The sequence below is a fragment of the Ursus arctos genome, unplaced genomic scaffold, assembly GCF_023065955.2.
Source record: "Ursus arctos isolate Adak ecotype North America unplaced genomic scaffold, UrsArc2.0 scaffold_25, whole genome shotgun sequence".
In the NCBI taxonomy this organism is placed as follows: Eukaryota; Metazoa; Chordata; class Mammalia; order Carnivora; family Ursidae; genus Ursus; species Ursus arctos.
The window spans coordinates 14,745,999-14,771,219 of NW_026622930.1; the positions used below are offsets into that span (position 1 = coordinate 14,745,999).

Genomic DNA, 25,221 nt, shown 5'->3' on the forward strand with positions numbered 1-25,221 from the left:
TTGAAATAACTACTGTTGTGTAAGTCATAGTGAGCTAGTCTGATGAAGTAACTACTGTTGAGGATAAGGGCCTCAACCAGTTGATTACATTGTGTGTGTGCGCGTGTGCATGCGTGCACCGGTGTACGTGTGTGTGGGCATTTTGAAAGCATCTGGGGTTAAGGTTTTCTTTGACTAGTTTATGCTTCTCTGCCAAATTACTGTAAAATGCATTGCATCTCCGTTGGAGGTAATATTGATATTGACTTTTTAAAATTGACATTTTTTTTTTATAGGTATCAGTATTATCTGCAGCTGAAGAAAGATATCTTGGAAGGAAACATTCCTTGTACATTAGAACAAGCAATTCAGCTAGCAGGCTTAGCTGTTCAAGGTAAATAATGGCAATTGATGATGTAATACGTATATCAGATTAAAATGTGTGTTATAACAAGGGTGTCTGGCTGCCTCAGTTGGTGGAGCATGCGACTCTTGATCTCAGAGTTGTAAGTTTGAGTCCCATGTTGGGTGTGGACATTACTTAAAAAAAATAAAGCTCTTTTAAAAAAATGTGTGTTGGTTCGGGGGTGGGGGAATGGGATAGGCTGGTGATGGGTAGTAAGGAGGGCACGTAGTGCATGGTGCACTGGGTGTTATACGCAACTAATGAATCATGGAACTTTACATCAGAAACCAGGGGTGTACTGTATGGTGACTAACATAATATAATAAAAAAATATTATTATAATAAAAAAAAATGTGTGTTGGGACCCCTGGGTGGCTCAGTCAGTTAAGTGTCTGCGTTCAGCTCAGGTCATGATCCTGGAGTCCTGGGATATCAAGCCCCTCACCTGGCTCCTTGCTCAGCGGGAAGTCTGCTTCTCCCTCCCCCTCTCCCTCTGCCCCACCCCACTGCTTGTGCATTCTCACTCTCTTTTTCCCCCTTGCTCTCTCTCTCAAATGGAGAAATAAAATTTAAAAAAAAAAGTGTGTTATAACAGAAACAGCAAGGGATTCTTAAAGTTACTGACTTCCTATAGTAGTGTTTATGTATTAGTGAAATTAGTTTTCTTGTAGGAAAAAATGAATTTGGATTACTTCCATGAAATAAGAGACTTCGGAATGTTAAGCATGTTAGCATATGTCAACAGAGTGAATAGAGCAAAATTATAGAACACACACACACACAGCATTTGATAATGCTATGTATTCCTCTAGTTCAAGGAGTCGATCTGTAGCTCTGTAGCTAATACTTTGGAAGAAGGATCAACCAAACAATGAGGTTGATAAAGTTATGTTTACTTACACTTTTTTCTTTAAAGATTTATTTATTTGTTTTTGGGGAGAGAAGGGTGGGGAGGGGCAGAGGGAGAGAATCCTTTTTTTTTTTTTTTTTTTTTTTTTTTTTTTTTTTTTTTTTTAAAGATTTTATTTATTTATGTGACAGAGAGACAGCCAGCGAGAGAGGGAACACAGCAGGGGGAGTGGGAGAGGAAGAAGCAGGCTCACAGCGGAAGAGCCTGATGTGGGACTCGATCCCGGATCGCCAGGATCACGCCCTGAGCCGAAGGCAGACGCTTTAACGACTGCGCCACCCAGGCGCCCCAGAGGGAGAGAATCCTTAAGCAGACTCGCTGCTGAGCGTGGAGCCTGATGCAGGGCTCAATCCCAGGACCCTGAGATCATTACCCGAGCCAAAGTCAAGAGTCGGGCACTTAACTGACTGAGCCACCCAGGTGCCCTTATGTTCACTTATACTCTAAGCATACATCATTTATGTGGTTTCTTATGCACTTATCCTGGATTATAGAGTATTGTCAATCATAATAGATCAAGTTTTGCATTCCACAAGTAATTTCTAATTGTTTGGTTCTGTTATTTTTCATGTCTAATCAGTATGTATCTACATGTATGCATATACTTTGGGAAGACTTCTGATGGGGCATTATTTCAAATGATAACTGGCATTTCATCTTGGAAATTTAAACTTAATCAGAAGAATCATTGGCTTTAGGAGTTAATTTTTCATAAGGTCTTTGCTGAACTATTATTTTTTTTAAACAATGAAAAGTTTCTAAACAAATACATCTTGCCATAACATCATCAAGTGATCTGATTCCACTCCCTAGAGGTGAGCACTGCTATGAACAGTTTGGTTTCTTCCTGATATCTTCCTGTGCACATGTGATTATTGGGTAGTTTTTGTTTCTTTGTTAATTTTAGAAAAGAGATGATAATACATACAGTTTGTAACTTATTTTTTTCACTTTATTAGTAGGCATTTTTCCAAGTCAAGACACACGAATCTACCTAATTAATATTTTTAAAAAGACTTTTTAAAATACGCACTTTATGGCTGTCAGGCACACATGACTTCTAAATCATAAGCATACCATCTATATACTGTATATTGAATTTAGTTGTGCATGTTTTCCTGTGCAACATAATTGATGTGAATATTTGTCATTTCGTATAGCTGATTTTGGTGACTTTGATCAGTATGAATCCCAGGACTTTCTTCAGAAATTTGCCTTGTTTCCTGTGGTAAGAACTTCTTTTGACATGTGGGCTTTTTCTAAATTGTTTATTTTCATGTCCTTAATAATCCCTGAAATGAAGTCCATATGGTGGACTTACGAGGCTGGTATAGTGCTAAAGAAATCAACTGCCTCTTATAAGCAGCACGAGTGTAAATGCTTCCCTCGTTGTAGTCTCCCTGGTCTTTGTAAACCCACAGAAAAGGAGGGGTGTGCAGTCCCCTGGGCTGCAGCCAGAGAGATTTGTTTTGTGTGTGGGTATGAGTTGAAGAGAGGGATTCGTTTCCAACTTCTGAGCAACCACACAGAGGTTTTGCTTTTACCCAAAGGCTCGAAACCTCACACTTATGTGGGAGTGAGTTTGACTTCCCCGTAGCAGTGTAAAAAGTAGATGACCAAAAGACAGCGCTGTCTGCTGTCTAAAGTCCCTACTGATGTAATTGACGGGAAAACCGCATTGGAACAACGAAGGGAGGCGGTAAGATGCTCTTCTGAGTGTCTACACGGCCAGCCGGGGAGTGCCCGAGATGTTGTGCTCGGCTCGGAATTGGCTGATGGGCGTTACCGACCTGAAATAACTCGGCCGAAACTTTCCCCGGGATGCACTGGGAAGGCAGGGCAGGTGTTTTGGCTCCTGAGCAGAAGCTACTTCATTCCTTAGCAAGATCGTGATCACACACTTAAGCAAATCTCCTGCATACCGATGCTAGTCTGAATTTTGCCCGACAGTGATAAGAGCCACGAACAGTCCCTGGCTTGTTTACTTACCGCAGTGTGTTCTCTTTAGGGGTGGTTACAAGATGAAAAAGTATTGGAAGAAGCAACCCAAAAAGTGGCCTTACTGCATCAGAAATACAGGTAACACTAAGAAATAAGAATTGGCAAGAGTACGAAGCAAAGCTGGTGTGACTGAAATGTGTATTGACACGGTGACACTTGGCTTTACCGCTGCTGTAGCTGGGACTGCGACTGTGGCTCTGAGCACTTCCCCGTGTCAGCTCACCTAGTAGCCGTGTTTGTCAACGAGGAAGCTGAGAACAGTGAAAGCCGCCGTCAGGGAAGGGTGCTGCTTCTTCACTCCCTATGTTAAAGGTTTGGGTGGTAACCTAGTCTGTGTGGGTTAATGCAAGATCAGGGAGACTTATTTTCTTTGATGGTGCAGCACGGATAGGGTTATCCCCCCTGCACACCTTTGGAAGCTGTATCTCTGTCTTCTGGGGCATCTGTGCCATGAGCTGTGGCTTATTGCCCTGAGCTATGCCTCTGGGTCGGTAATGACTTCCTTCGGTAGTGCATCTGTATGTGTCGTCTGTGAGAAAAATCCTCCCCCAGAGAATGCTGGGTCTTCGTCTAAACCCAGTACCACACAGTTCCAAGTACTTTAGATGTCATTACGTTCTTATAACCACTCTTTAAGGTGAATGATATTCTCTTACAGATTGGAAAAACCGAGCTCAAAAAGACTAAATCACTTGCCCACAGTTACATGTGGTAGAGATGGGATTTGAACCCAGGTCTATCTGATTATATCCTATTGTTTATCCCCTCCCATTAAAAATAACTTTTGGCCTTTAGTCTCTCCCACTCAAATCCATATAGTTGCTCACTAAAAATTAATATTCTTAAAATACCACTTTCTTTTCATCTCCCTTCCATTCCTTCCTAAGTGTTCATGAGTCTTCTCTGGCTTTCCACTAGCCTGAGTTCATTAGCACTGGGATTAAAGGCTTCGCACACGTTGGTCACATCCTGCCTTTCCAGCTTCACTTTCCCTGTCCCATGAACATTTTTTTTTCTCAGCAGCATAACTGATCCCTCACACACCTCACCCTATCTTGTGTTACTTTCGTGCACTCATTTGTACATCTTTGTAAAAGATCGTTGAGGAGGCACCTGGCTGGCGCAGTCGGTTAAGTGACTGCCTTCCACTCAGGTCGTGATTCCAGGGTCCTGGGCTGGAGCCCCATGTGGGGCTCCCCGCTCAGTGGGGAGCCTGCTTCTGCCCCTCCTCCCTGCTCATGCTTGGTCTCTCTCTCTCTCTGTCTTAAATAAATAAAATCTTTAAAAAAAAATAAAAAGATAGTTTACTACTATTCTGTATGAGGCTGGATGCTGTGGCATGAAGACAAATAGAACAATTCCTTGCCATCAAAGAATGTATTCCCTGCTTTGGGGTCTAAGGGGTGGACAAGATGACCCATTGGGATAGTAATTATAAACAATGCGATATGAGTGCAGTGGGGGAGGTGTGCATAGAATATGATGGGTTCTGCGCATCTGACTCAGACTCAGGGCAATCACAGGAGCTGACAAAGGAGTGATACATAGGCCGACTTTTGGAGGATAGTAGGGATTGATCAGGTGCACGGGTGAGTGACAGGTGTGCTAGGCAGGGGACGAACATGCACAGAGGCCCAGAGGCGTGAGGGAACGTCATGGCTTGGTTGTGCAGTGTGGGCTGCCTTGTGGATATGGGGGGGGCAGTGGAGGATGAGGCCGGGGAGGCGAGTCTCCATGCAGTTGAGCACCTTCTTTACCCACACGTCTTCCTACCCATCCTTGTAACTGACAGTCTTCTAACCCTGATTCCTGCACTGAGCATTTGGCATTTAGCACACGATGCTTAGTAATGCCCGATATTTTGGATAATGAGCAGTTACTGAACAGTTTAGAAAGAATTCTAGCTTTCAGCGAAGGTTTTTTAGGGAGTTTTATTCCCCGTGTCCCGCTTGCCTGCCTGAAGTACAGGGAGTGGATCTTTATGACTAACCCTCCGCGTTCAGCACAGCGCTGTGCGCATAGTGGGCCTTCAGTCCATGTCGATGGATTGATGTAACAAATTTCAGACGCTGAAAAACTTGGAATGTTTGTAAATGTCTAATGCCAAATCGATATGTAGCTTTTTAGAATTGCCTTTTGTTCTTTTTTCCATTTTTGGTTTGTTGATGAATCTCACATCTTTTGGGTTGCAGAAGGCTCACTGCTCCCGATGCAGAAATGCTGTACATGCAGGAGGTAGAGAGAATGGATGGCTACGGAGAAGAGAGCTACCCCGCAAAGGTGAGCATGGCACAGAGGTGAGCATGACTACCGGGGCTCTCCAGATGAGTGTCAGGAGCTCTGAGAGGACAGCGGGGAGGCCCAGGGACACCCTGCTGTGCAGAGGCGGGAGATGTGCAGAAGTCTGGAAACTTGAAAGCGGAGATCCTGTGACCAGAATTTCATAGTAAAACACATTCCTGTTTTGCAGTTTGTTCTTTGAAATGCTCTTGAAGTTGAGTTCCTTCAGGAGCCCAATGCCTCCTATCTTCATACGTATTGACAAGGTGACTCCTTGATACCTCTCAGACTTTGCCCTCCAGCATAGGTCTTCTGAGCATCTTCTGTCTGGGAAACCAGCCCAGGGAGCTGGGGGTGGTCATCACACCTGTCACCACCTGCTGCCGGACTGCTGCTTTCTGTGCTTTCTCCTTCCAGGATAGCCAAGGCAGTGACATATCCATCGGAGCGTGTCTTGAAGGGATCTTCGTGAAACACAAGAACGGAAGGCCCCCCGTGATATTTAGGTACTTTTCTTACACCCGCTGTGCACGTTCAGTGGCCTCTCCTGGTGATAGTGTTTAATACCTATACTAGTAATACGGCCCACAAATCTCTCCCAGGGTCTCACTAGGAGATGGAAAGATGCCCTTCCTACAAAAAAATAACCCCGGCTACGGTGGTTGTTTCACGAGCCACTTTCTTCAAAACCAAATGTGTGGAAAACAGCGCTTGTCATGATGGCCTGCTTATGAAATGCTTAAAGGTGTGTGACCCTTTTTTTGCATATGGAGGCCATTCTTTGTTTTGATGTGAGTTTTTAATTTCAGCTCCAGCTAGGACTGTCTGTGGAAAATCTGGGCCTTTCTCTGACTCCAGTTACGTACCAAAATTCCTAAAATACCAATGTCTAAGCAAATTTCTTTCCTTCTTTTCTTTCTTTTTATTTATTTATTTATTTTGTTAAACCAGGTTCAGTTACTTTTATAATGTTCATTTTTTCCCCCTGATTATAAAAATGTGATACTAGTCATTGTGTATGGAGTGAGAAAGGCAAAAAGGAGCATTCATTCCTTAAAGTCCGTACCCTACAAAATCCTGAAGTGTCGTTTCATAGAAATATTTCCAATTTTACTCTGAGATTCTATTTCCTTTGCTTCTATTCCTGATGAAAAATTAAAAGTTTATATTGTTTTTGTAGAGCAGTAAAACATTACCATTTTTGGTTCTGGGTTCCTTTGTATTTGCCATTTACTGAGTGCTTGTCATGAGCCAGGAACTGTGCTGAGTGCTCTCTGTGTGTTTTCTTATGTGATCTTCACAACTCTGAGCAGAGGGCGCTACCACCCTTTTCCATATGGGATAATTGAGATTTGGGAAATTAAGTAATTTGCTTCAGGTCACCCAGTTATTAACTGGCATAACCAAGAACTCCAATTCTCCACTTGTGGGCTCTTAACCACTGTGTTAAATGGCTTCTTTTATGAAAAGGAACTTAATTCCCCACTGTTCACGCCCTCTAAAAACCATCCTATTTCTTCTTGAGAGCTGGTTTTTTCTTTGAAGATTTTTTTTGCCCTAAGCTGACGTTTCTTCTTTATTTCTTTTGTTTTACTACAGCCTTTAAGGCTCTGAATTCTCCATGGCGATTATGACCATGGAGAGTGTACCAGGTTTGGGGAGGTCAGGCAGTACTCCTCCTTGGCAGTTGCTCTCATGGCCCTCAGCTGCTCATTTAAGTCTTCCCAACATGTGAGCTGGGGGACAGGGGGCAGAAAAGGTTCTGGTCTGCACCAGAAGGGCAGGACTGACAGGCGCCCAAAGGGCCACTTGAAAACTGGAGGCAACCAGCCAGCTTCTGTCTCACTGGATAAGAATTTTTATAAAATCGCCTTCTTCAGAATGATGCCAATAACCTTTAGGTTTAACAATTAAACATTGAGTGGCGCCTGGCTGGCTCAGTCGGTAGAGCATGCAACTCTTGATCTCAGGTTGTAAGTTTGAGCCCCATGTTGGATGTAGAGATTACTTAAAAATAAAATCTTAAAAAAAAAAACCCAACACAACAAATGTTGAATTACTACAAATTAATTTTATTTATTTAAATAAATTAAAAATAAATCTAATACAATGGAGGAGGATAAAGAGGGGTAAAAATTTTTTCAGACCCTTTTTTCCCTTTCATAAAATTATATAGTTAGATAATAAAATAAAATATTAATATATAAAATCTAAACGTGGTCAAACACAGTTAGAAAATATAAGATAGGTGTTTGAATCCCAGTGAACTCATTCAGAGTAGTTCACTCTTTGGGTTCCTAGCATTTGACTTTATTCTTCCCCCTGAAGCTTTTCTGAGCCCCCCTCCTCCCCCTTTGTGCCTCACATTTGCCTGGTATACCTGCAAAACTTAATGGTACCTGCTTGCCTCTCTCTTCTCTCTCTTACCAACCCTCCAACTTCGTGTGTCCCATGAGGGAAGCACTGTGCCTCACTGATCTTAGTATCCCAGGGACCTAACACAATTTCTGGCATTGCTAATGATGGGTACACTTGAAGATGTTTGTTGAATGAATGAAGAAGGCATTGGTAACCAGCTAGGATAGGGATCTTTGATCCAACTAATCTGGCAAATGAGGGTAAAGAGATCTTACACTTTTAAGTACTCTTTGCCTTCACTTAGTCCACATGCATTTACTTTTTGCAACTAGCTGTGTCACTTCAGTGAGAAGATGCATGTCAGCTGATTAAAACAACTATTTTCTTTCTAAAATGATTAACAGTTGTTGACACCCCAAGCTCTAGAAGGACAAATCGTATGTTCTGTCTTCTAGATGGAACTCATGTTGCTGTTTTCCGTTTGTTGTTCTTTAGGTGGCATGATATTGCTAACATGTCCCACAATAAGTCCTTCTTTGCACTGGAGCTGGCCAATAAAGAGGAGACCATCCAGTTTCAAACTGTGAGTAAACATTAGGAATCTGCGTGGAACTTTTTTCCGAAAAGTTAACAAGTTAGCATTTCTGTGTGCGTGTTGGGGGAGGGAGGTGGCATTAAAATTATAATACTTACTACTTTTATAAAACATAAAATTTTATAACATTTTGCCCAATAGCCCTTGGCAAAAAGTAGTAGCTCAGTAAATACTGTTGAATGAATAGGTCCTTGGATAAATACTATCTGGTATGATGATTTTTAAATTAAACTAAAGGGACTAAATAGGGGAGAAAGTAAGCACTAATATCTTAATTTCCACTGCTAAGCGAAGGGCTCTGTACAAATACTATTTCACGGTTATTTGCTTTTGCTCTCTTGACAAAGGCAATATTAAGTCACTGACTCAAATGTTTTGTTTCAAATTGTCTTGGTGTATCTTCGTCAAAATAAAAGTTGATATTTTCATAATTTTAAAATTTCTACGTCCTTTTGAAACAGTTTGGTGTGAGAGTCACACCCTTAGAGTAGTGTTTTTTGTTTGTTCTTGGTCTTCGTAATTTGAATCCTAATGACGGTGTTCATACAATAGGTGCAGCCTTAGAAAATGAAAGAATCGCAGTGTGTTAAAAGTGACTTTGACGTACTATGTCCCCCAGTTATGTCTTGTCCTCAGACAAGCTCTGCATCGAGTCATAAATGTGTTTTCATTTACTTTGTGCAATATTTCATTTGCTAGGAAGACATGGAAACCGCAAAGTACGTGTGGAGACTCTGTGTCGCACGACACAAATTCTACAGACTAAACCAGTGCAGCCTGTGAGTATAGCCTGTTCGTGGAAATGGCAGAAAATCATGAGGTTAGGCATTTTTATCTTGAGCTGTATGGTATCCTCTAGAAAGGCAAATTTTGTAGAAGAGAACAGTTCTATGACATTATTAATACAAACTCTTTGCTTTTTTTCCATGTTAAAATAGCTCTCAAAAATATTTTCAATTTACCTTCAGAACAACTTCTAATAACTACAGATCTATGCCTCTAAGATTTTCTTCACCTATTTACTAAAATCACTAATTCTTGTAAGTTAAAAAGAGAATGGTCTTTTTTTTTTCAATCGGCATTTTGAGTAATTAAAGACTATTCAGCCTGTCAAGCCATTTGAAGAATTTCTACCTTTTCTTCCCAATGTACCTTGTTCTTGGTCCCCATGGGTTTCCCTGTTTGTACTGGATCATTCCCATCAGCATGCAGACATGCTGTAATAAAATCACCCATTACAAACACTTGCCGTTCATTCCACACGCCATCCAGCCCCGGCTCCATATCTCTGCTCTCCTCTAGGGCGCATTTCTGCATAGGAGTCGTATATGCTTGCTTCCTCTCCTGCCTCCCGCCCGGCTTCCCCTAGCTGCCACACACTGACACTGCTGGTCACAGTGACAGTGACCTTCATCCCATGGTCCTTTCAGCACTTAACCTCTGATCACCCCTTCCTTCCTGCACCGCGCTCCTCGTTGGCTGTCAGGACCCCACCCTCTCTTGCTTTTCCTCTTTCTAGGCTGTTTCTTCTCAGTCAGCTTTGCTGGTTTAATCCTCAGACCTCTTCCGCACCTTCCTCGTTCACATTGTATCAGCCCTACAAATAGTGCATCGGGTTTTACTTCTAGCTCAGTCTTCTCCCTGAGCACAGCCGACCACCTGTTGACATCTTCACTTGGGGACCTAGGAGGCATCTCAGATATGATATGTCTAAATCCAAACTTGATGCCTTCTTCCTCTTCCTGCTCCCAAATCTGCTTCTTTCCTACTCTTTCCCATTCCATAAATGGCAACACTCCATACTCACCCAGTTGCTCAGGCCCCAAACCTACTTAATTCCGTCTTGATTCCTGTTTCTTTCATCTCATATCCATTTCATCAGCAAGCTCTGCCTCGAAATGTATCTGAAATCCGGCCACTTTTACCACCTCCTCTGCTAACAGCTTTGTGCCAAGCCACCAGTGTTTCTCATCTGGGAGATCGCTGGAGCCTTCTGACGCTCTCCTCGTGTCTGCACCTGCCCTGCCTACACCTAGCTTTCCGTATGTCAGTCAGACTGGTCTTAGTTGAATATGGGTCAGATCCTCTTGCCCTTAAAACCCTGTACTGGCATTTCATCATGCTTAAAAGTACGAGACCGTCCAAGATCTAGTCCTTGCCTGGTTCCCTCCTTGTATCCTTTAAACCCTCTTCCTGCTCACCCTGTCCCAGCCACACTAGGATCCTTTCCAGTCTGTGAACATGTTCTGCCCTTAGGGACCCTGTGTTTACCCCTTCCTCGGCCTGAAATGCTTTTCCTTCCCATGCCTCATTCTCCCGCTGCGTCTGTTGTCTGATCAGAGGTACCCTGGCTGCCCTGGGTACTCCCTTCCTGCCCACTGCCTGTCTCTCTGTATCCCCTTGCCCTATTTTATTTTTCTTCATAGTACTTGGCCCCACCTGAATTTGTATATTTGTTTGCTTACTTGTTTATTGCCTGAATATCTTCTCAGCAGGTAAGCACCCCAGCAACGCAGAGGGCAGACACTCTGGTTAACCCCTGTGTTCCCAGTGCTGAGCAAGGGGCTGGCCCACGGTAGGCCTTGGTGAATTTGTTGAAGAAACGCATGTTAAGAGGTCTGATTGGGGATGTCCGTGGTGCTGTAGGAGCCCTTAGGAGAAGGGTTCCTAACCCAGAACTGCCACGCTAGGAAAGGCTTCCCAGTGGAGTGGCATCCACACTGAGATTTGAAGACTGCTCTATCCCCACAACCTTCCTTTAAGCTGCTGTCTCTCCTCTGGCCCATTGCAGCTGCCTCCTGTCTGGCTCCCCTGCCCCATCTCACCTGGCTCCAGCCAGTTTTATGGATAAGTGAGCAAAAGATGTAACACTCCACCCACGGTTATAGTTCAGAACCACAGCTGAGCCTGTCCCTTTCTGTACCCTTCCTGAGCTACGGCATGGAGTGCAAGACTCCTGGATCCTCCTCTGGGCTCATCTGCCCAGCGGACCCTTGAGCCTGGCCCCGGAGCCCGTAGTCCTTACAGCGCTGATGCCTCTCGCAGCCCAGGCTTTGCTGGAATGCTCTCTCGCCCCTTCTCTGGCAGACTCTTCGTTGTTTGTCCTGATCCAGTTTAAGTGCAGGTCCTGGAGGCCACCATGCATTTAGTTTGCTTAGTCCTTGGTACCATTCTCAAAGTACTGGTCGTTGCCTACCACTTGCATAACAATGATTCTGATTCGGTAGATACTTTCTCTGTGCCAAGCATTATGTGGAGAGCTTTTATCTCCTTTCATCTTTACAGTAGCCCGGTTTGGTACAATTACTACTGCCCTTTTGTAGATGCAGGTGTGGGGACATAGAGGCCTGCAGTGGTGTGGCCCTGCCGTGCAGCCAGCGCTCCTTCCCCCTACGCTAGGCTGCTGGCGTGGCAAGTGCCTGCTGTCCTACACAGACCTGGCTTTTCCATCTCATCCGCTAGTGCCCCAGAGGCCGACAGGGCGCCTGGTACCTAAGGCTTAGTGAATGATGGAAGCCTGATGAGATGGTGATGGGCATCAGAGGGGAGAAGAAAGAGCCCATTTGCTCCTTGTTGATTTCCTTTTACTATTGATTGTAAATTGGAGGAAAAAAAATCTTAAGAGGACATTTGTCCCTTCAGGCCAAGAAGGAAGAGGAAAGGCTATGGACGTGATTTCTGTTCTATAGGTACCCAAGGTGTGAAGAAAAACTGGTTAGGAATAACCTTGCAAAGGGCAGGCCCATCTTTGGGACTCATGAAAGAAAAGGAAGTGACCAGAGATGACCCTACCAGAGAACCAGCCAATGGTTAGCCCGTAGGCCCCAGTCCTCCTCTCCCCTCTGAGTACCAACCCCCAAGCCCCCCCCCCCCAACTGTGCTTTTCTCTGAGCCCAATGCTGGTCTGCTGATGCGATTTGGGAAAGTGGTACCTGACAGGGAGGAGGAGACCTGCTTTCTTTGTCCATATGGGAACCTTCTCTGCTGGCTGCTCCCTGGGCTCGCAGGTCTGAGTGTGTGTGTGTGTGTGTGTGTGTGTGTGTGTGTGTGTGAATGTGCCCCCGCTGGTGGCCAGATTCAGTGGTGCTAGGAGTCCAGGCCAGTCACACTGGGGCTCTCCTGGGTTGGCCTGGTTACCCGAGCACATGTGACACTATTTTGTGCAGAAGCAGTGTTCTGAGACTCAGGCAGTAGATATGCACTCTGGAGGAGCACGGCCTTGTCATAAGTTTGAGGGTATTCATCGCGTCGAACCCCTTCTGGAAGAGAATGGAGAATCAAAGCCATCATTTTGAATAAACTGTAAAATACCATCTCTTCCCAGTAGCCATCCATATTGGTTGGTGGTTAATGCCTTTTTTTTTTTTTTTAAGATTTTATTTATTTGAGAGAGAGAGCATGAGCAAGGGCAGAAGCAGAGAGAGGGAGAGAGGGATAAGCAGACTCCCCACTGAGCAGGGAGCCTGACGAGGGGCTCGATCCCAGGACCCTGGGATCATGACCTGAGCTGAAGGCAGACACTTAACTGACTGAGCCATCCAGGCGCCCCAGTGCCTTTTGTTAAAAGAGGTTTTTTTGCATATCACCACCTGCTAATCATTTTAAAGTTCAGATGGAAAAGAAATCAACTTGGTTGTAGAAATCTAAGCTTTGTAATATTGCTGTTTTTTGCTAAATAGGAATAAAGCTGTATTATTATGGTCTTTAGTTGCGTATATCTATATAAAGAAAACACAAGGGGTGCCTGGGGGGCTCAGTCAGTTAAGCGGCTGACTAAGCTCAGGCTATGATCTCAGAGTCCTGGGATTGAGCCCCACTTGGCCTATGTGTCCAGCGGGGAGTCTGCTTTTCCCTCTCCTTCTGCCCACCCCCGCACCCCCTGCTCCTGCTCTCTCTCAAATAAATAAATAAAATCTTAAAAAAAAAAAAAAAAAAAGAGAAGACACAAGAGTTTCAGAAATGAAATAGTTCTGTTTAAAGGGCTATTTTCTACACTTTGTTTTTAATCTGTACATCCAGTAGATTAAGGAAGTCCGTATCCATGAGCTATTCCTGTGTCATTATTAATGATGGAGGACACCTGCTGCGTTCTGTGGGGAAACTTAATTTATTTCACTATCAGCAATTGTTTTCAGGTGAAGTAAATGAAGTCTTAGCTTTTAATGTTTTGATGGGTGATAAAACTAAAAATAGCTTTAAATTTTATGGTCTTTTATTGTTTTAAGGCTCTCAACCTAGGCTATTCAGTCACATTTAATATAATGATCTTGGAGTATTGGTAGATTTGTTCTCACGGTCCAGATGGGTCATCTTACAGTGTGATGGGCATTTAATGAAATTGTAGCAGGCCTGAAATTTGACAGTGGATTCTGGACAGCTGGCTCAGCCTGGGGCACCTGGTGGTTCAGGAGATGGTCTACTTGTATAAAAGGAGGACTTTGCTCCTAGAGTGTCCCTTTCCCCACCCCTCAGTCCTGATATCTAATTCAATGATATTTGGGATGGCCTCATGTGACTCATCCAAACTTGCCCCAGATGACTATATTTTAGAATTTATAAAATGACAGGACCCATCATAAATCTTGCCCCCTCCCTGCACTTTTAAACAAGGTATTTTAAATAACAGAATCATCTTTTTTTGTCACCCAAGCCTTAAAAATGTGAGAAGAAGAATGTTAATATTCCTTTAGGGTTAGCTTAGGAATTATAGGAGATAAAGTCAATCTGGTCAAATAACTTCTTCCAAATCCCACAATTGGCCTGCTGTAATCAGCCTCTCTAATTTATATGAAAAAATACTGGGAGAGAAACAGAATCTTGGGGAGGATGGTACCCCCCAATCTACAGAGCCGTGTGATCAAGGTTTCAAGAGACTTTATCTAGAGGGAAAGCTGACTTTCAGTCACCAGCAGGTGAGAGGGTTGTGTTCTGGAGACTCTGACCAGATCACTGACTGGAGGAGGCCCTTCCTGGAGGGGGATGGGGCTGTCCCTTCTGTGGGCCCACTGCAAGGTTTAAAGAGAGTGGAGGAGGGTGCCTGGGTGGCTCAGTCTGTTGAGTGTCTGGCTCTCAACTTCGGCTCCGGTCATGATCCCAGGGTCCTGGGGTGGAGCCCCGTGTTGGGGGTGGGCCCCTCCCACTCAGTGGGGAGTCTGCTTGTCTCCCTCTGCCCCGCCTCCACCACTCTCTTGCTTATACTCTCTCTAAAATAAATAAATACATCTTTAAAAAAAAAAATAAAGGGACTGGAGGAGGCCTGGAAGGAGACAGAGTAGCCCCAATCCCATCAGAGAAGGTCATTGAGACCAGTGTTTTCTAGGTATTTCCACCATACGACACATTTTTTGCTCATCAAAATCTCCTCTTCACTAGCTATAAATCTATGAGAAAAGAAGCTCACAAAGCAAAATTGAAACAGCTCTTGGGAATAACTTCACTGTAAATGCTCAGTAATTCACATCTGCTTCTGTCCTCACTCACCATGTCACTTGTTTGCTCAACAAGCATTGAGGCCTTCCTTGTGTGCCAGGCACCAGTGATACCATTATGTCCTCTTGCCTCCATGGAGCTTACAGATCATTTGGGGCCGGGGAGGGGGTTAGCAAATCATGGACTGTTAGGAGCCTGTACTCCGTAATCTGACGGACAGGCTGGTTCCAGTGCCGGTTCTGCTACTTCCTGGTCACGTGACCAAGAGTAGTTTCCTTAACCTAAGTGTCAGTTTCCTCCTGTGTAAAATCAGGATCGTAACTGGCATCCCTTCTGGTGTTGGGAACGTGAGATAATCATGTTCAGTCCTTAGCACCATTTCACTAGAAATAATACTTATTTTACTGGGGCTAGCAGCCTTTACTCATTTTGTCTTCTCCAGGGCACACATTCCGCTGATTTTGTTCTTTTTTTTTTTTTTTTTTTAAGATTTTATTTATTTATTCGACAGAGATAGAGACAGCCAGTGAGAGAGGGAACACAAGCAGGGGGAGTGGGAGAGGAAAAAGCAGGCTCATAGTGGAGGAGCCTGATGTGGGGCTCGATCCCATAACGCCGGGATCACACCCTGAGACGAAGGCAGACGCTTAACCACTGTGCCACCCAGGCGCCCCTCTGCTGATTTTGTTCTTAAGAGTTCTTCAGCTGTCTCATTTTTAGCAGCACCCATCAACATAGTAACTGCCCAGAAAGTCTGGAAAACACCAACCAGCAGCAGACCGTTTGGTCTTGTACGCTAAGATTAGGCTAGCTGGTTTCCCAGCAAGCTGCGTTTACAACAGCAGCAGGAAGAAGGAGGAGGTGGGATCTTAGAACTGATGGCGAGGCTGCCTAGTCGCGCAGTCTGGCAGGAGAAAGATGGGTTAATTTGTTTGTGTTTAGTAGGAAGTGGCCTCTGCAGCGGACAGCGTCGCCTCCGCAGCGGACAGCGTCGCCTCCGCACTGGGTGCTGCCGGTCCGGGCGCCAAAATAGATACTGCGTGTGGGAGTTACTGCCTCTGCTTCTAAGCTCTGCATCTTTGGTTTCTGTGTTTAACATATTTAAGTTTTATTTTTGCCCCAGGCTGGGCAAGTCTGGACATGTTGGAGTATTCTGTTGGCAGCCCTTCCTTCTCATTTCTGAATTTTGAATGTATAGTACTTTATTATTTTTTAGTTTGAGAGAGAGAGCACATGCACGAGCACGAGGTGGGGAGGCTCAAAGGGAGGAGTGAGGGGAGGAACCTCTTCAGAGAAGGAACCACTCTTAAGCAGCTTCCACGTCCAGTGCAGAGCCTGACACGGGGCTCAATCTCACTACCCTGAGATCATGACCCGAGCTGAAATCAAGACTTGGCCGCCCAACTGACTGAGCCACCCAGGCGCCTGTTGAATTTATAGTAATTTAAAAGTTCAGTCCATTTGGGCTAAATATAAACTTCAAAGGACCTAGTTTTGCCGAACCCTAGCCCAGATGATGGAGAATAAGCAGCAGCAAAGTAAACCTCAGGCTACAGAATGATGCTTTCAAAATTCTGGACACTGGTTTTAATGACTATTTTAAGGAGCGGTTAACGAAACAAAGCACAGTGCCCAGGTGCCCTATCCCACCTCCTGCCACTAAGGAGGCCTCAGTTAGGACCCATAGAGCTTTACGATCGATACAGGGATTTTTGCAGCCTAATAGGATTAAATGGTCCATTGTACCAATAACCTATATCTTCTCTCTGCTGAGCTGGAAGATCACTTTTATCACATAATCAGTTTTTATTTTGAGGTAGACCACATTTTTCAGATTGCTCTTATATTCCCGTATCCTAGCACTCTGTTACTGAGTCAGTACCAACCTAGTTTCATTCAAGCCCAGTATCTGGTGATCATTTTTAATCAGAAATGATAAGCACTACTTTTATTTTATCTCAAGTCTTCTCAAAATAAGCTAGTTTTCAGGTTTTGAATATAAGGTATTAGTGGGGGACTCCTGGGTGGGTCAGTCAATTAAGCGTCTGCCCTCGGCTCAGGTCATGATCCCAGGGTCCTGGGATGGAGCCCCCCTGCACTGGGCTCCCTGCTCAGCGGGAAGCCTGCTTCTCCCTCTCCCACTCACCCTGCTCGTGCTCTCTCTCTCTGACTAATAAATAAATAAAATCTTAAACCAATAACGTACTAGTGGTTAGAATGCTAACAATCATGTTAATTTAGGAGACGTGAGGCTTGATTTTATGGTACATTTGCTGATTAAACATGTTGAGTGTTCACTTTGTGATTATGGATTTTCTAGTAATTAGTCCTTGGAACACTATAACCAACAGTCACAAAATATTTTTGTAATTAGTATTTATGTGTCACATAAGCTCATGAGCCAGGAATGGATGGTAAAAGATTTTTTTAAAAAAGTGCTTTGAGGGGCGCCTGGCGGGCTCAGTCGGTAGAGCATGGGACTCTTGATCTTGGGGTGGTGAGTTCACACCCCACGTTGCGCATAGAGCTTTAAAAAAAAAACTGGGGGGAGAGGGTGGCTTAGTCAGTTGAGCGCCTGACTCTTGATTTCGGCTCAGGTCATGATCTCAGGGTAGAGATATTGAGTCCTGCATTGGGCTCCCCGCTGGGCTTGGAGCTGGCTTGGGATTCTCTCTTTCCTTGGCCCTCTTCTCCCCCGCCCCACCTCATGCATGCACATGCTCTCTCTGTCTCTCTCTTAAAAAGAAAAGGGGGAAGTGGGGGAAAGTACTGGGGGAAAATTATGTAAGTCATCAACAAAGTAAAGAATCCCATGTGTTTAGGTGCCTAGATTTTATCTGTGATAAACGGCACACAAGAACGAAAAAATCCTGCCTCTGTTTAAAAGTGGTAAAATTACACATGAGCTGTTTTGTCTTGTTCCTTTTTTTTTTTTTTTTTAAGATTTTATTTATTTATTTGACAGAGAGGGAGACAGGCAGTGAAAGAGGGAGCACAAGCAGGGGGAGTGGAAGAGGAAGAAGCAGGCTCCCAGCGGAGGAGCCTAATGTGGGGCTCGATCCCAGAATGCTGGGATCACGCCCTGAGCTGAAGGCAGACGCTTAACGACTGAGCCACCCAGGCGCCCCTGTCTTGTTCCTTTTTGATGTAATTATTTATTCAAAGATGGAACTTGATGGGAATAGTTTCAAATCTCACATTATCTGATAAATGTCAGTCCACACTTCTTAATAGTCTCATTGCTTTCTTTGTTGTTGTTGTTTGTTGTTTTTTAAGTCAGCTCCACGCCCAGCATGGAGCCCAATGCGGGACCTGAACTCACGACCGACTGAGCCACCCATGCACCCCTCATCGCTTTCTAAAAAATACATTTAAAACCAATCAGAGAGACGTTTCTTGCAAAGAAAAGTAAATAGGTTTACCACAGGCCCACTGAACCATATCTACTTTTTTGCGTTCTCTAACTTAGTTCCTTATGGGAAATCTAGATTAAGTTACCAAAGTTATAAGCTTATTTCTTGATTATGTTTGTAGTGTGTGGTTACGAGGATTTTAACTAAAGGCATTTCCCATTGCTTCAGGCTTCTGGGCGGGCAGTTGATGCCCCCCCCCCCCCCAGGACTATTAGTGCGTGTGGTCAGTGCTGACCCAGGCCCACAGGAGAGACACACTTGCACGGAGTCTTGCTTCCCTGGGATGTTTGTGGGTGATCAAGCCTTGCTGCTTTTCCTTTCTGTGTATGCTCATTCCGGAGGTTTTACCTGGATAGACCCGGAAAAGATACACCTGCCCATCGTCTGATCGTCCAGGCAGATGTTGTGGCACGAGGAGGCCCAAACCCTGGAGTGTGGGTGGAGGGGTCTGGACAGCCACAGAGGGTGGAGGCCCCAAGCGAGGGCAGAGAGTCTCCTCTTCTCTCATTTATGACTGGATTCCTTTGTCTTCTTTTTGCTTTAGCAGATTTATTCTTTTACCTTCTTATTAATTTATTTTGGCAGAATTAGGAAAACTATGTGCATGTATGTCTCAACGACATGTCTTATTTTTATAGGCAAACTCAGACTGTCACAGTGAACCCAATTAGGAGGAGGTCGTCTTCAAGGGTGTCCCTGGTAAGAAAGAAGGAAAAATATCATTGCTTTTTTTCTTGTAGTGATGTCATCTTCCTTAATTAAAGATGCTTTTGATAGTATTAATTTTTAGTTTGGACCACAAAAGTGTGCTGGTATTTCAATTGTTTTTAACCAAAGATATGACAGTTTTCCATGGGCTGACCCTAATATTTATATAATTTTTATTTTATTATATGTATTTATTAGGTCCAACCTAATATTAAAATTTTTGACTGTTAGTGAAGAGCAATTAGAAGTTAGTAGATATTTAAAATGCTAGCTAATTTTGCCTGGTAAGATTAAATACACTACATAAAAGCTTTTTATATTCATTCACATGTTTGCATAAGGACTCAGGAAACTTTGTCTGTTCCTTCTTGCTCTTAACTTTTTGGATACAGCTTGTTTTCTTGTGATCTCTGATGTCTGATATCAGTGCATAGGCCTTGGCATTATCATTCTGGGAGACACTGAAAGTGACAGATATGATAAGAGCTGTAGGGGCTTCATGTATATTTAACTTCCTTAGAAGTTTTTTAATGGACAGAAAGAAACCAGCAGAGACTTACTTTACATATATTACATAGACAGCAATGTGTTTTAACCCTGTTTCCAACTTTCCATTCCTTAGCCTAAGCCCCAGCCCTATGTGATGCCTCCCCCACCCCAGCTGCATTATAATGGACATTATACAGAACCATACACTTCCTCCCAAGGTAAAGTACACTATTTCTGAAATGCTGTATAAAATTATTACTATTTGAATAAATCTGTGAAGACTTGGAGATCTTGGAGCCAGGATAGTTTTTGGCTGACGTTATAACCAAATCATTTCCATGATTATAGCCATCCTGGATTCATGGAAGCAGCAGCCATTAGATTCAATTTCTTGAAAATGTGTAGCAATATTTAGTATCAAATTCTGATGCTCAAATGATCCCAAGTTTGGCGCTTAGGAGCTCCTTTCAGCCAACTCCTTTGTCCTGCTGACACTCCCCCATTGGCCTTTGAGTGTTTCCTCACTTTCCAGCAGAAGATATCCCAGGCTCATTTTGGGTTTTTTTTTCCTGCCTGAGAGCTTCCCAGTGTAAAGGTTTAAACATTTAATTTTTATTTATTTTAATCTCTCACTCAGTTAGTGTAGAGAGCTGTGTTTAAGACAGTGCCTCCCAAGCCAAACCTCAAGCATTCCCTCAGCAGACATTCACTCTCTCCTCTGTGCACAAGGCCCTACTACAGAGGCCCAGGAGATTTAATGCAGAGAAGTAGTTCCACATCTTAAGAAGCTTAGAGTCTAATAGTGGGGGATAAGACTAGCACACAAATAACTGAAGCCCAAAGAGAGCATGATTGTTTTGAGGAGAGAGAGCAGTTCCGTGACGAAAGACTCTCATTTTGTTGGGGAGACTGAGAAGGGCTTTCTGGAAAGACAGCAGCTTGAGAGAGGCGGGCAGTTGATGGGGATTGCCCCCCTGGTTTTGGGGGACAGTGAATGCCATGGCACAGACTGAGGAAGGGGCCCTGGGGAGGGGAGTGGTATGGTTGGACTTCGTGTAAGGAACTGGGAGAAGCCGCGTGTGAAGGGACCAGAGGTGGTTTGTGACTGTTGTGGGTGCGGGACCTTCCGTGCACAGATGAGAATTTCCATGCAGTGAGGTAGGCAGGTGAGCAGTAGGGGAGCCGTGCTGCATGGTGTGGACTCCCAGAGGCTGCACCTCGGGGTGGGGGTGTGTTCTCCCTTCCTCACTGCGGGCCCCTTGTGCCCGCCCTTGTGTGCTTCTGTGCCCCCAGCCCCACCCACCGCTGGGTAAAGGCTCTTCTCTCTGCCTTGTTAGTCTGCAGATGGCCTAATACTTCTCCCTCCCCGCTCTCTTCAACTATGGTTTGAGTTCATTTTCCCTTCCCTTTTCCACCTGCTGCTTCTGAGAGTAGTGCCCGCGTGGGTGGTTACCCGTTTACTCCTTCCGACTTTGCTGCCCCAGCTGCCCTCCCTGTCCCTAGCGCCTCCCACATCCTCCTTACCGGCAAACTGAGCTTTCGCTCCTCTTGAAAAACCTCTTGTCAGTGCGCTGGATCTCTCTCCGCCTGCGCTCTCGGTGGTGTTCGCTGTCTGGGAGGGTCTGCCCGGGTGGTCTTCTTCCCTCCCTGTGCAGGCTCCCACAGCAGTCCCGTCCACATTTCAGATTTCGGCAGGGGTGACAGTCACGTCTGTACTTCCCATCTGTCATCGCTCCCCGCTGCAGCCCGCATCTCCCATCTGTCCCACGGGTGACAGTTTAGGGAGCCACCGCCCCGAAAGCCCTCGGCGGAGTACCTGGCTTATGGTATTAGCTATTACAGCTTGCTGAAAATGAAAATGGTAAATTGGAGCTCATCACTCTGCTCCACAAGCCCGTCCCTTTCCCCCTCATCCTTATTTCATCTTTGCGATGACATCACTCTCCTGGTTACTTGGATTCCAAACTGCACGTAATTTTGCTTTTCTTTCCTTTTTATTTTTTTCCCCTCGGCACCTGGTCTGTCACACACGCTCTTGCCTCTAACTCCGTATAATATCTCTTCTGTCCCTCTGCTCCTGGTTCAGTCCAGCCTCACTCGACTAGCGGGTGCTCCACACAAGAGGACATCTTCCACCTGATACAGGGGTGCCAGGCTCTTCTCAGCTCCCCAATGTTTGCCTGGTGTCCTGGTGCTCCTTTTCCAGTCTTATTTCCCACTGTTCTCTTACTCGTCTCCCAACTACCCGACACCGCAGCCAAACTGAGGATGCCCTCCAGAAGTGGTCTCCCGGCCTGGCCCATGCTGCCCTGTCACCCAGAATGCCCTCCGTCCTTAGAGGACGCCATCGTGCACTCTCCTGCCTGCGTGCTTCTGTCCCGTCGGGTAGGCTGGACTGTGCTGTGGGAAAGCTCAGCGGCTTATGCAGTAAAGGTGACTTCTTGCTCAGGTTACCTGGCCACCCTGCACCGGCAGGAGGGCTCTGCTCCATGTCCGCCTGCCTCAGGCCTTCTGGCTGGAGGAGCCTCTTCCATCTGGAATGTTGGTCAGGGTAGCGGTGGGGAGGGAGCATGGAAACTGGCTCTCAACCCTCTGCTCTCTTTCCCTTGATCGCTGCTAGTCATGTGACCATGCCTGACAGACACCCATGAAGATGGGTGATCCCGCACACAGTGGCTGCTGCTGGAAGCTGGACATGCCCTCCCCACCCCCACAGGACGCTTGAATGCTGTGTCCTCCATGGGGTTGTTCTTGATTCTCCCCTCCCCATGCCCATCCACCCAGCCCAAGCTGGAAGAGATCCTTCGTCCTCCTGCATGGACCCCTGTCACACTTCATCTCACAGTGTAACGTGTCCTTGAATTGTGGTTGTTGTATACATCTCTTCCCTCCCCTTTACTCACCTGGATTCCAGGCATCTTTCCCCCCATTGGTTCTCAGCAGTCTTTTACATACATGGGCTCACACAGGGATGGTTTGTGGGGTGTAGGGAGAAGCCTGCAGGCAGGGAGGTCAGGAGGGGCGGGAACTGTGCCTGTGCAGACAGGCTGGAGTCAGGACCTGAGCTGCGGCAGCAGTGAGAAAGGGGAACTCTGGGAACTCGGAGGTGGCAGAGCATTCCAGGTGTGGGAGCAGCACAGGGACCGGGAAGCTTTGGCGTCAGCGGGAAAAATACAGTGACGCATCCGAGGCCCGTTTCTTCCTGGCTTGCGAGCCACCTGAGTACGGTCCACACACTAGATGGTGATATCTTCACTCTGATAATACTAGTCACTTAAACCATTCCACGGCTCTTGAATCCCAGAAAGAATACTTTTGAAAGGCCGCTGTTCTCTGAAGGACCTGACTGCTGCTCTTTGAAGTGTCAGAAATCACCCTCAGTAGTGATGGTGTTGCCAGTGGGCTACAGATTGCACAGAAGAAACATGCGTCCTTGCAGCCCCACCAGGCACACACACAGCCGCTGTCGGTTGGACAGCACTCCCGGTTCCGCTGCTTGTGGATCCGCATCCCACTGGAGCGTGTGGGGGCAGAGTGGGGGTGAGGGGCAGCTGTGAATGACGTCTGGTCCCTGGTGAGGTATGCAGCAACTGGTGATATTGTTGGACCTGGAGAAGTAGAGCCTGTGAATTGTCTTCACTCTAGAAGAACTGGTACAGAAAACACAGAATTCCACTTAAGGAGGTTTTTACAGACGGTTGGTGCTTGAACTAGCATCAGCAAGTCCCACATCCCCACCAGTGGGAGAGAGCTAGTAGTGGTCCAATGCCTGGAACAGTGTCTCTGCCTCCAGCTACCCAGAGTTCCAGAAAGTCTGTTTCAATTCTAGCAAGACATGTTTTTGATTTAAAGAAAAAGACAATATTTTATAATCATTTGTACTCTTAATATTGGATTTAGATTTGGTTAATCTTTACTGGGGGCCAAATCCTGAATACCACCCTTAGGGTAGGCAAGCCGTCACCATTCTATAGATGAGGATGCCGGGAGTCCAGGAAATGATATGCCCGCAGGCATCATGAGCCTGCGTAAAGCCAAGTTATTTCTGCATGGATTTTTGTAAGCTACACTGAAAGTGTCATCAGCATTCAGGGCCTATCAGTATTTGCTTAGAGTAATTAGTCCAATTTATACATCTTAAAATCTCATTTTAAAATACATTTTAAATGTGTTTGTTTCCCAGATAACCTCTTTGCAACCAACCAGAATGGATACTATTGTCACTCTCTGACAAGTTTGGATCGAGCCCAGATTGACCTCAATGGCCGGATCCGAAACGGCAGTGTATACAGTGCACACAGCACTAACTCCCTAAACAACCCGCAGCCCTACCTGCAGCCGTCCCCCATGTCCTCTAACCCGAGCATCACCGGGAGTGACGTCATGAGGCCCGACTACGTGCCGTCCCACCGGCACAGCGCCCTGATCCCCCCGTCCTACCGCCCGACCCCAGACTACGAGACCGTGATGAAGCAGCTCAACAGAGGAATGGTGCACGCCGAAAGGCAGAGCCACTCGCTGCGCAACCTCAACATCGGCAACTCCTATGCCTACAGCAGGCCCGACGCGCTGGTCTACAGCCAGCCGGAAATTCGGGAGCACGCCCACTTCGCCTCCCCGCAGTCGGCCCACTACCCGTTCAGCCTCAACTACAGTTTCCACAGCCCATCTCCGTACCCGCACCCCGCCGAACGGCGGCCGGTGGTGGGTGCCGTCAGTGTGCCCGAGCTGACCAACGTGCAGCTGCAGGCGCAGGACTACCCGGCCCCCAACATCATGCGGACGCAGGTGTATCGCCCGCCCCCGCCCTACCCGCCCCCGCGGCCGGCCAACAGCACCCCGGACCTGTCCCGCCACCTGTACATAAGCAGCAGCAACCCCGACCTCATCACCCGGCGCGTGCACCACTCGGTGCAGACGTTCCAGGAGGCCAGCCTGCCGGTGGCGCACTCCCTACAGGAGGTCAGCGAGCCGCTCACGGCCGCCCGGCGTGCGCACCTGCACAAGAGGAACAGCATCGAGGTGGCCGGGCTGGCGCACAGCCTCGAGGGCCTGCGGCTCAAGGAGCGCACGCTGTCCGCGTCGGCCGCCGACACGCCGCCCAGGCCGGTCTCGGCGGGCTCCCAGCCCGGTGGCTTCCCCGAAAGGGCCGAGCGGGACCCAGCGGACGAGCGGGGAGGCCTGGGCTACGGCCACAAGAAGTCTCTCTCCGACGCCACCATGCTGATCCACAGCAGCGAGGACGAGGAGGACCTGGAGGAGGAGATCGCCTCGTTGGCTGTGCCCCTTCCTCAGGCCCGCGCGCCCCGGGGCCACCACTCCCCGGAGCCGCTGCCGGGACCCTCCCACTGGCCCTGCGGCCCCACTCCAGCCGCGCCGGGCCCGGGCCTCCTCCACGGCCGCGAGCCTGCGCCCCCACTCGGGGAGGCCCCCCGGCCCCGCCGAGAGGGGCTGCTCACGCCCTCCATGTCCGAGTCCGACCTCACCACCTCGGGGCGCTACCGAGCCAGGAGGGACTCCCTGAAGCAGCGGCCCGTGTCCGATCTCCTCTCGGGGAAGAAGAACGTGGTGGAAGGCCTTCCGCCGCTAGGGGTAAGCCTAGTGTGCGGCGGTGCCGGGATCGGGCGGCTGGCACCTGCGGAGCGCAGGCGCC

General features: G+C 46.6%; 1 protein-coding gene across 4 annotated transcripts in view; it reads left to right on the forward strand.

Moving 5' to 3' along the window:
* The window catches only part of PTPN21 (protein tyrosine phosphatase non-receptor type 21), a 73,372-nt gene that overhangs the window by 36,622 nt on the left and 11,529 nt on the right, over nucleotides 1–25,221 (forward strand). For 3 of the 4 annotated variants that reach the window (XM_026515493.4, XM_044389996.3, XM_044389997.3), the window contains exons 4-13: nucleotides 276–373; nucleotides 2,456–2,523; nucleotides 3,304–3,374; nucleotides 5,489–5,576; nucleotides 5,994–6,082; nucleotides 8,430–8,517; nucleotides 9,229–9,308; nucleotides 19,010–19,070; nucleotides 19,702–19,786; nucleotides 23,752–25,160. In XM_026515493.4, coding sequence (XP_026371278.1) covers nucleotides 276–373; nucleotides 2,456–2,523; nucleotides 3,304–3,374; nucleotides 5,489–5,576; nucleotides 5,994–6,082; nucleotides 8,430–8,517; nucleotides 9,229–9,308; nucleotides 19,010–19,070; nucleotides 19,702–19,786; nucleotides 23,752–25,160 — 2,137 coding nt within the window. Of the gene's footprint in view, nucleotides 1–275; nucleotides 374–1,426; nucleotides 1,716–2,455; nucleotides 2,524–3,303; nucleotides 3,375–5,488; nucleotides 5,577–5,993; nucleotides 6,083–8,429; nucleotides 8,518–9,228; nucleotides 9,309–19,009; nucleotides 19,071–19,701; nucleotides 19,787–23,751; nucleotides 25,161–25,221 lie in introns of those variants that run through there. The other variant, XM_048219955.2, reaches the window with a different exon arrangement.